The 11,598-nt window shown below is 45.8% G+C and overlaps 1 protein-coding gene across 1 annotated transcript; it reads right to left on the reverse strand.

The window, feature by feature from the left end:
* Window positions 1–1,349: 1,349 nt before the first annotated feature.
* CIMIP3 (ciliary microtubule inner protein 3) lies at window positions 1,350–7,347 on the reverse strand. The gene is made up of 2 exons (XM_074977264.1): window positions 7,200–7,347; window positions 1,350–1,766 (listed from the first exon to the last, which is right to left on the reverse strand). Exons 1-2 carry the CDS (start codon window positions 7,239–7,241, stop codon window positions 1,350–1,352), a joined length of 459 nt encoding a protein of 152 aa, XP_074833365.1. The 5' UTR covers window positions 7,242–7,347.
* Between the last annotated feature and the right edge of the window lie 4,251 nt (window positions 7,348–11,598).

Here is an 11,598-nt window from a genome sequence, read left to right on the forward strand (position 1 = left end):
CACCTCCTGCTGCTACATGAATTACTTTTGCCTATGAAAATACAGGGGAACCCTCAGAGATGTGCTGATACAAGCAACATTTAGGGTCTATTTTTCTGCTGGGGGTTACATCTGTAAAGATCCACTTTCCCCAGTCCAGAGTCGATGGAAGGACTCTGGTTTGTACCAGTGCAAAGGGGGAGCAGATGTGGCCCTCCAGGCTGCAGTGCCAAGGGACTGCTCTGTAATCTGCAAAAGAGGTCGTGGCCCCTGACTGCACCTGTAACAGAGGGAAGGGAAGTGGGACTTCACCCGCCCCCACAGCTGTGTCCCAGTGTGGCTCTGACTGTAAGCTGTCTGCTTTGCATTACTAACCACACGAGCAGTCTCTAGGGATCAATGGAAGGCGGAAGCTGGGACTGAGATATGCAGCAACCAAAAATAACTGATGAATAAAAGAGAGTGTTGGCTTTTACCTCACAAGACAGCAATGTGCTAAGAGCATAAGAAATACCAACACTTTGCACAGGCTGCCAGTGGAGATATCCAGGACCCCTGGGAAACAGCCTTCGCACCCATATTCATTGCTGAAAAGCCAAGGCCTGAAGCAAATGGAGGGAGTATGTGCAATCCTCACAAAATCTTAAAGGTGAGGTGCCACTGTTCTTTAGTTCAGTTTTTACAGTGTCAAGCACAAATGAGCTCTCTGCCTCCCTGGGCACAGTATCAGGCCCTGTCGATAAGGCCAGCCAATGAAGGATTGTGCATACTTGCCAGCCTCTGAAAAGGAATGTGGGAAATAAAAAAGAGACCAACTCCATACATCACCAAGCCCACTGTATGTTGGGGCAAGAGGTCTGAAGTTTAGTCTGGTGTGTGGGTACCCAGGAAGTACGTGGGTGAGCTCCCCTTTCGTGCAGTTCACTAGCGAGTTTCTGTGTTTCAATCTAAAGGCATCCCACCAACAGGGACACAACAAGCCTGATGGGCTTTCCTATATCAATGCAGTTACACAGCACTCTAGGTAACCTATGATCGGCCCACTCATCAGGTAGATAGATTCACCCAACGAGCAGCATCTTCCCCAGCCTCCAAGTACAGCCCACTGCTCTAACAGGCACCAGCTGTAATCTTAATATTGTTCATTTAATGTGCCTACTAGTGGCTAATTTTGGAAATTTAACCAGAATGGGAGGTTTACACACTTGCGCTGCATCCTGGGAGGAGCTGTGCAATGATTGTGATAGCTTAGTTTCTGCAGTCTCTCTGGAGAAGGTTTTCTAGAGCCTCCGGGAAGCAGTAACTCACACCCACACACACACTGCACCAGAATATCGTGCACAAATGAGAAGCTTGGGCCAAGCACAACGTCAGTTTCCTTGCTTTGGGTTTATTGTAACCAACTGTGGCTTTGTCCCACCAAAGGGTCTCCACTTGACAATGTTTACACTCTTTACATCCATCAGCTTCCTGGTGTGATCGGTGTCCCGGCAATACCGGTACCCACAGGTTGGCTTCTGTGCAGTGTAAAATGGAGCGTACGAATTAGAGTAATTCGATTTATAGAAGACAAACTTGAGTGAATCCGGCTTATGACTCCCAGGGTATACCACAAAAGGAACAAACATAGAGGCTAAAGCCTGGTCCTTCCGAGAGCCTGCTGGAGATGACTGATCCTGGGACGTGTGCAGTGGGCACGGAAAATCCTGTAAGAGTTTGGTTGTTTCTCTTCCCTTTGCTCTCTTGAAGGCACTGGTGGGAGCTCCAGGTTTTAGAGTCCTATTGACCTGTGAACAGTCATACAAGAGACATTGCAATCTTTTTTTTTCTCGCCCAGAATTCTGGGAGTCTCAGATTGTTATTCTTTATCATCTATCCAAAAATAACAGTTTTGCACCAGTGCACGAGAAACTGGAAAGTGAAAGAGGCAAGGACCAGCGGTGAAAGTGGCCAGTATAGTTACCCTGAACAGCAATTAACAGCTAGCATAAATGGTAAAAAGTCTGGCCACTTACAGTTCTTAATGAGCATCTAAACATGTTGTTCACAGCACAGGCAGGTGATTTTGTTAAAGAAAATGTATAGTTTTTAACTTGACAGCATCTCTTGAAAAAACTCATAATAAAGAAAAATACCATGGAAATTCATAATACAACTAGATAGGAAGGATGTGATTCTCTGTCACCTTGCTCCTTTTGCAATCATTTAGACCACTGCAAAGTGGGTGTAAAGAGCTATCAAAGTGTTCCCTTATGCTCCCCCATTGCCTGTATGTGTCTTGCTGTTGTCTCTTGTCACATTAGATGGCAAGCTGTTTAGGGCAGGAACTGTCACTACACTGGGCCTATTTTTATTTTGCGCACAGATACGTAAACTGGAAAGGAAAATATGAAGTAATAAATCTTATCTGTAATCTACACAGACCTACATGTTCCTGTTGTCTTGGGCCAACAATGATGCCTCACTCAAAATATGCTGCATAGTTCACCATCTTATTTCACAATAGCATATGTGGAAACACCACCTTCCAAATTTGCACTCACATGATCCCTTTGCAGAATGAGCTGACACAGGCTCGATCACAGATTCTACTTGTGTTCATATATAGGTGGAACCCCTCTCCTCTGGCACCCTCGGGACCTGACCGGTGCCAGACGAGAGAATTTGCCAGACCATGGGAGGTCAATATTGTCTAGCATATTGCCAACACTTCTACTGCTCACTGGGCTCTTAGAAGACACATAGGCATAAATTGCAGCTAAATAACAGCACAAAACACTGGCAGCCAGGACTGGTGGCTGCAAACAAACTTTATGTGACCGCAGGAAACGTGGCCACACCCATAGTAAGTGGCCATCTTACTAACTAAAGCATGCTGGATTGTGAATATTGATGGATGAGACTGCCAGACTAGAGAGATTCAAGCAAAAAGAAGCTTTTCTGGTGGGCACATTATGTTTTCTACCTTTGTTACTTAACTAACACTTAGAGCATCTTGGGATATACTATTTTTCACTGAGGCTCCCATGATCCTTGGAAAGGTCAAATAGGAACCAACTTTTCCATGCTGAGTTATTATTTGTGCATCCTAAACAAAGCCCTTGGTGCCTTGCTTTATTTTTAACCATGTAAAGAGGTTTCCATGACGCTATGGCTTATTCAACTGATTTATTTTTGGCCTATATATCTGGCTCTGACGACCGGGGCATAAACCTATTAAATCACGTAACAGGGAGATCAGTAAAATGATTAGATAAATTAAACTGCCTAATGTCTTTGAAGAAGGGGGTAAACCCCCTGTAAAGTTACTCCCAGCTCCTGTCACCCACTCCCCAAACAGCCAGCTGCCCTAGATTTAGCTGTCTCCTTGATCGTCCCAATGATTAGCTCTGCAGAGTTCCACTTGGTGTTGGCTGTAAGGGTGGGGAGAAAATCCTCTCTTCTATGATAGTCTCAATATGCCACTAGAATTCAGAAGCTTATCCACTTTCTAAGAGCCTGATCCCAGCTTCACTGAAGTCACGATTAAGAATCCTATTGGCTGGGCTTTGGATCAGGCCTAGCTGCAGTTTGCAAGCAAGAGGACAGCATGTGCCAGCTTGATGGAACAACAGGTTTTCCACATGGTTTGCTGACACTTCTTCCCCACTCTGAACTGCCTTGCCTCTGGGAGTGTGGCATGTACTTCTGAGAATGACAGTCTCCAAACCGGCAGTGTCCCGGGCACCAAGCATGTGACAGGAACTAGAGGTGATAACATGTCTTCCATGAACAGTGCAGAACTGTTTCCTATGGGCCAGCATAGAGAATGGCTTCAATGCCTAAGTTTTAAATCGGACATCACTAATTAGGGTACTGCATGTCAACACTGCATCTGGAACGGAGTGGGACTCAAGCTAGTGGACTAAAACCAGTGTTGGCATTACAGCTCAGGGGGATAACTTAGGTTCTTATAGCCACCCACCCCATGGGTCTAAGCTCACTTGGCTAGTCTGATTCTCCACCAGAGTCACAGGATCCACATTGGCTGCTATTTTTAGTATGCTTCCCCCACCTAAACTAGTTCAAGCCTGTCCACACAAGCTGTGGATATCCTCTAAACTTTCTGGAAGTGCAAATCCCAGAGCAGTCATTCCAGCTGTTTTGTAAATGTATAGCTGCTATGGCCAGAAGGAACCACAATCCCCATCTAGTCAGGCCTTCCATACTTCCTGAATCAAGCCAATAACTTCTGGCTGAGTTAGAGCGTGTCTTTCAGAAAGAAATGCAATTTTGCTTTAAAGACTCTAGATGCTGGAGAATCCACCACAACTCTAGGGAGTTGTTCCAGCACTTCCCTACCAACACAGTTAAAAATCTGCACCTTGGGTGCCAACATGCCCAGTGCACATTGGGTGCTGAGTTTTTCTGAAAATCTGGACCCAGATGGTGAACTGGGACCTTATTCTCTTGCTCATCTCCACTATAGCTTCCACCTCTTGCTAAGGTACATTACATGCAGTGAGATAAAAGTCTGAGATTAGTAAATACCAAAGATGCTGCAGGCGACTACCACACCCTTTAAACAAAGAGCATCAGATAATAAGGAGGATTTCAACATCTACTATATTCCTGATCTAAAACACATGATTATAGAGAACGTGGAAGGAATGGAGCAGTTAGTCATGACTATAAAGTAGAGTCTGCTTCCCAGTACTGGCAACACAACATATGCAAAAATTATGTGCTAGACTCTAAAAGTTATAAGAATGACTTTAAAATCATGCTTTTTTCTTAAAACAAAAAGTTGGGTACTTTTTATATGTTTTCTGGGTTTTGATCTTTCAATATGCAGTTGGGTCATAAAACCCCCAAAGACAGAAACTCTTTTTTTTAAATTAGAGCTGAGATTCTCATGACATTATGTGACCCAAGGAGCTGGGATTTCAAGGAAAACACCAAATATCATGAGACTGGACATAAAAATGTGAGTCTTGGCAGCACAGGTTAAAATTGAAACAAATGGCTTTCCTTGCTTGGCTTCACCTGTGCTGAAAGCATTCACCAGTGACTAAACTAAAGAACATAAAGCACTCTGCATTCCCACACATTACAGCTTTTAACAAAGCAGCAAAATAATGGGTGTTCCCAAATATGTTGTGTTTTCTATGATATTCAGCTGATTCCCAAGGACCCTTTCTATAGGCGGTCTCAGTAGGTGACAAACACATCAACGCCCATACACGTGCACTTTTGAGATGAAGTTAAGGGATGTCAGGAATTGTATGATCGTAGTCCAGTATCCTGCCTCTGACAGAGGCTACCACCAGGTGCATCAGGGGAAGGTCATAAATAAACAGATATTGCTATGACATGAGATAGCCAGAGCCACCTTAAAATAAATGTGCCAGCCAACCCAGATGTGTCCTGGTTTGCTGCAATCCATTGAAAAAATTAAAAAAAAACCAAACACCCCTCTCACAATTCATAGGGAAAGATGACACAGCCATAAAATATCAGCATCGCCCGAGCCCTGTTGCCAGAATGGTAGGGGGCTGCCGCAGCAGCAGCAACAGGTAGAATATCGAGAGTTAAGGGTGTGGAAAGAACTCAGAGAGGATGGGGAGGAGTAGAGATAGGTGTGCAGGGAGCACATGCAGGGTGTGAACTGAGGATTTACATCCATGTGGTGTATGTATATGTTGACCTATAATTATGTGAATCTGTTTAAATGACAAGCTCATCAAGGCCAGGACCTCTCCTCATATTCACCAGGAAACACCTAGGACAAAATTTTCAAAGTCACCAAAGCGACTGAGGCACCAATGTCCCATTTTCAAAAGGGATTTAGATTCTCAGGAGTCCAACTCACATCAACTGACTAAATACCTATTGAAAATGTGTTTTAGGTTCCTAAATCAGTTTGGCTTTGCAATAATGAGTGAAGAAATATCTGTAAAAATCTGGGCCACAAGCCCAATATACATATCGATTTTGTGCCAGAACAGCCATTTCAGCTCGGAGAGTGTACTTTTTTTACCCTAGTGACCCCAGGCCAACCCCTGGTGCGGGTTCAGTTACACCAGTTCAAAGGTGATTACACTAGTAACACATATTCCCAGTCCCATAAAAGGACAAACTAACGATACCAATAGAAACATATTTGTACCTAGTGCTTTCTTTGTACTGGTACTTTCTGGTACTGAGTACCAGTACCTTGGCAGCCCTAGCTGCAGGATTGGCTGGGAGGGAAGGGAGCTGGCTGAGTATCAGCTCCTCTTTTTTTTTTTTTTTTAAAAGGCACTGTTTATACCTCTAGCTGCATCCATGCAAGGTGACACCAGCATAGTTTAAACAGTGCAACTTCTGAGTGTAGACAAGGCCAGAGTCACTCTTGAAAATGGAACTTGGGCTCCTAAGTCATTGAGATACTACCGACACTTTGACTCCTGGCTCTGCATGCAGTGTTCACGGCTAACTTGGAGGGACAGGGCGAGCATTCCTTCCGGACGGTGCTAGCACCTTGTGCTCTGCCAGAGGTTGCCTGGGGCTGTGGTACGTAGGTCTCAGGGGACAGGTAAAGCTTTCCCCCAAACATTGATTTCAGTAATTCTGTTGACTTTTCTATTCTAACCAGGAAGAATGAGTGGCACCCAGTGTTCCCTGTAAACTGAGCATTTGGGAGGCCACCCAGGGAGATTCAGGCCCCACCCCTGATGACTGGCAGAGCGCCCACAGCCACCCACACTGGGCAGCATGTGTTTCTATTGGTGGTGCACATCCCCATATGACACAGTGCACACAACAAAATTCATCACATTCTTTTCGAGCACTCACATCTGATGAGTCCTCACCAGGACTAGGTGCGCAGTTTTGACGCCTGGTGCCTGCACTGCGGCGGGGGCAGTGGTGAATTTTCTCGGGGGGTCTAACAGAAAAGGCGTGGGAACTCCGTTCCACAGCGTCCCACCAGAAAAAAAAGCCCTGACAAATTTTTCTGCCCACGGATGTGAAAAATTGGAAGGAAGCCGGGTGGCCCCTGGGCTGAGCATCCCACCTCCCTCGGGGCGTGGCTTTGCCAGCCCCCTACTGTTTTCACACAGCCCCGGGCCCTGGCTCTGTACTCAGCGGTGGGGCTGGGGCTGGGCCGGGTGAATCCTGCCGAGCGGGCAGCGCCGCACCAACCCCTTCTCCCCCCAGCCACGGCTGCAGCTAAGCCCATTTGCTCGGCGGGCTCCTACCTGCAAGGGAATCCCCCCTGCGGGGATCCCCGCCTGCGTCATCCCCCCGCCCGGCACCTCGGCACGTGGGCTGCGGCCGCTCTAAGCCTCCGGGGAGCGCTCTGGGGAGCCGGGGGAGGCAGCGGCGGCTGGGTGCATGGTGACCGGCCGAGCTCTGTGCGGCAGCCCGGCAGAGCGCTGCGCTGCGCTGCGGGGCCGGGCCGGGCCGGGCCATTGTGACTCGGCGGAGGCGTCAGCTGGGGGCCCGGAGTCAGCTCTCTCCACGGGCTCCTGCCCCCGGCTGGAGAACCGGGCGGGGTAGTCGAGGCCGGCGGCTTCCCAGGGACAGAGCCCGTCCAAGGGGAGATGGGCATAGGCTCCTTGCTTCCCGAGCTACCCCTTGAGCTAACCCAGGTTTCCGGGGGGAAAGGATGGGGCGCTGACTTTCATGGGAGGATGTAAGGGTCTGCCTGTTTGGACCAGCTGGAGGGAAGGCACCCTGCCTATGTCCCAGGTATTTCTTAGGAGAAATCAAGAGACGCATCCCCCTAAGGGGAGAGAGAACGTGAGGCTCCCCCTCCACACTATAGTGCTAAAAGAGTTGGCTTTCTTCCAATGCAAGATGACTAGCAGCACTGCTTTTCAAAGCTTTCCAATCCTATAAGGCAGTGGGGGTGACCTAGACTAGTGAGGAAGCTGCATGCCTGGCCCTCCTTCATCTCAGTGGGTTGCCAGGTTGCCCTAACCGAGATGAAGCAGCAGAAATGTAGCACTTTAAAGACTAACAAAATGATTTATTTGGTGATGAGCTTTCCGGGGACAGACCCACTTCTCCAGGGGTAAAGTATGGTGCCCTCCAGGGATAAAGTATGGTGCCCTAGCCTTCAGTACAAGGGCAGGAGATGGATGGCAGGAGATAAATCACTTGATCATTGTCTTCTGTTCTCCTTCTCTGGGGCACCTGGCATTGGCCACTGTCGGCAGACGGGATACTGGGCTGGATGGACCTTTGGTCTGACCCAGTATGGCCATTCTTATGTTCTTCAGATTTGTGGGTCTGTCCCACGAAAACTCATCCCCAAAAAATCATTTTGTTAGTCTTTAAAGTGCTACATTTCTGCTGCTTTGTTTTGTTGGAGTACAAACTAACACAGCCACTTCTCTGTTACTCACCAAGATAGTCTTCCCAGCTAGGGCAGTTTTATTAACTGCACTTGCATACCTCGAATTTGTGGGGTGTGCTGACTGAACTGCAGCAGCACTTTGAAAGGCTGGAGAGGGTGCGCACAGCACTCATAATCAGCATAGACCCCACACCTGCCCTGGCTTTACACATGTGTCACTCTGGTAGTACTGGCAGGAATAAAACTAAGGTGGAAACCAACAGAATCTGGCAACTCTGTACTTGGGCAACACTAGACAAAATGTCTTGTGGGCCACATATAGCATGCAAATGGGATGCATGTGGCCGTCAGGCCAGTCACCCCTGCTATAAGGACTGTTTGTCTAGAAAATCATTGGCAGTAATATCACAGCAACCTGATTTGCACTAAAGTAATAATTCATCTCAAGAACTTCAAATTTAAAGTCAGCTTACGGTGACAAGTGAAACAAATGTAATAACCTCAGCCCTTGCACCAGCTATTACTTTCACAAAAATAGAGAATTGACAAAATTACTGAAGAATATGCATATCAGAAAAATTATTATGAAAGCACTAATTCGTCCTGTGATAAAAAAGTACTTTGCAAAATTATAACAGACCCTATTTTCTGCCTGACTGCTTAACAATCACTAACACTGCCTGAAAGTGAAAATCTTCGTTTGAAAAATTGGCTGTGAAAACAGGCCATTTTTCCAAATTTTGATACACAGGTGCCAAACTATGTTAATTACCAATGTTTTCACTGAAGCTCTCATGCATTATTCAGAATTCATGCACATTAAGAATGCAGCTGTTAACAGTTAACACACCGTTCTGAATAGCCACACAGAGGTAGCCGTCTTAGCCTGTAGGTTCACAAAACAAAAAAGCAGTCCTGTAGCACCATCTATCACTACCACTTCTTCAGTTATCAGTATTTGCCACATCCAAAGAAGTGGGTAGGTCCCACAAAAGTTAATAAATAATATTGCTAGTCTTTAAGGTGCTACAGGAATGCTTTTTTTTTGTTTTACCTCTGAAATACCACGTTGATAATACTGTCATAGCCACAACAATCACTAAGTTTCTCTACTATGTATGAGCTACAGCATCAACATTAGAAAAGGACTACATCTCTGCAGGAGTGGATTACATATTTTATTTATGTGGGTGCCTTACCAGATAGCAAAGTTTGTCACTTTGTTGCTTGAATAACTCACTTCATGCATTCAGAGATATTTCACACCAGTCCTGTGTTGCTGAAGAAGTGGGTCCTAACGAAAGCTCATCACCTAATGAATAAATTTGTTAGTCTTTAAGGTGCTATGGGACTGCTCTCTTTATATGAAGCTACAGACTAACACCACTACCTGTGTCAGACTATGTTCTTGAGTTATGAAATCTACCATAGGTATAGTGCTTTAGGCTATGACACAAACATACACCTGCCTTCCCTACAATAACTCACTGAGGAAATATATCAGACTTTCCGTATGGCATGGTTTGGGTGGTGGCAGATGTGTCTGGAAAATTGGGAGTTCTTAGTGTTCAGTATATCACTGGCTACTTAGTAGAATGCCCAATAAAAACACATATTTTCCACGCCTGCTTTGTTGACTCTGGCATCCTAAATTATTTTTTTCCTAGCAGCATTTATAATTTCTGACTAGCACTCAGGAAATTGGTAGCGTGCTGCACGCGTGGAATGTTTGTGCTCTTTCTATTGGAATGCTAAAAATCTCTTTGGTGACAGCTGTGGTACTCATGCATTAAATTAAAAAGGCATGCGTTAAATTAATAATGTCTTTGCAAAAGAAAAGGTGTGGTTGCTAATGTGTAACTAACTAAAGGATGGATATGTGGAGGACATACAGGGGTGCCTTCCGATAGGCACCTAAATACCAATGACCTTCTGCCCCAAAAGAAATGCTATTCATCTGTAGTTCCCATCTTAGGTAGGAGCCTAATTTGCATGTGTTTGTGAAAAGCACTGCCCTCCACTGGCCGAAATGTACCTGCCCACTGCCAGCCAGTCACCTTATTGCCAGACTTAGTGGAACTATTCCTTCAAATTACAGGGCTAGTAGCAGAAACCACAGGTCTGCCACAAATTTTTTTTGAAGTACAAAAGAAGCTATTTCTACACCAGATAATGGGCATTGTTAGGCTTATAATAAGCTTTGGGTGTGCTCATAGAGACAGTGAACAACTTTTAACTGCTGGACAAGGCAAAATAATTGCTAGCAGAAAGCCCATAGTTTATATCCCCAGAATGCAGGTGCCTCTCCCCACCCCCTGTGCAGCTCAGAGAAAACTTGATGAACAGGTTCTCAGCTGAGAGAAGTTTCCAGAGAGCCAGAAGTTTCCTTCCTAAGCCTTGTGATTTTCTTCATTATAAGTGTGTAATGCACTCTGGTACTCGTGGCTCTGTATTTACTTATGTCACCCCTCCTGTTCACTATCCCAGTGCGAGGTTAATCAGCAAAAGCGAAGCTTTGCAATTTCTTACATAAATTGAGAGACTAGGCCTGAGGCTGCTTGGTGTGCTCTATTTTGTGTGTTAATGTGTGTGTGTAACTCAAACCAGACACACTCAGACAACCCAACAAGAACAGGCTTTCTTCTGCAGAAAAACACAAAACAGGAGACCCTGCTGGGGGCAGGGTACACATCTTGGCAGGAACTAGGTAGTTCTCCCAGCATGCTGCAGTTTGTAGTCCACAACTTGTAGTTCCGAGGGCTGGGGCTGACACGCACTGGTCCTTGGGCTACACTTAGTTCATAGGACTCGTGTTTACTTTTATGCAATACAAACAGAGATGGAAAAGGGAGAACACACGCACACATACTGTTTGGTAAAACAATTCCACTTCTGGATTAAGAAACAGTAATGTGTGCATTTTCCACGCACATGGACAAGACGACAGGCTTTTGCAGTGAGAAAAATGACTTGACATGATGAAATTACAATTGGTTCCTAAGAAGCAATAATGTCTTGCCTATCCCTGGCCTTTTGTTCTTGGAGAAGCCAAAGTGACACATCAATCTATAAACAATACCAATATTTTGCATTGCTCTCTGCCTAAAACCCCAGTTCTTTGGTGCCTCCTGTCCAGGCAGATCGCAAACATTGGCCAAGGCTCTTTCCCAGACCTCGCCCAGTCCAGCCTAGGGAAGAGCCTGGGGTAAAGGACAAATACTTTTGGCCTGGAGCAAACCTTGAGGATGGAGAGTGTACAGCAGCCTTTATAAAAGTGCTGAGGACCTCTTGTTAGC

The sequence above is a fragment of the Carettochelys insculpta genome, chromosome 26, assembly GCF_033958435.1.
Source record: "Carettochelys insculpta isolate YL-2023 chromosome 26, ASM3395843v1, whole genome shotgun sequence".
Taxonomy (NCBI): domain Eukaryota; kingdom Metazoa; phylum Chordata; order Testudines; family Carettochelyidae; genus Carettochelys; species Carettochelys insculpta.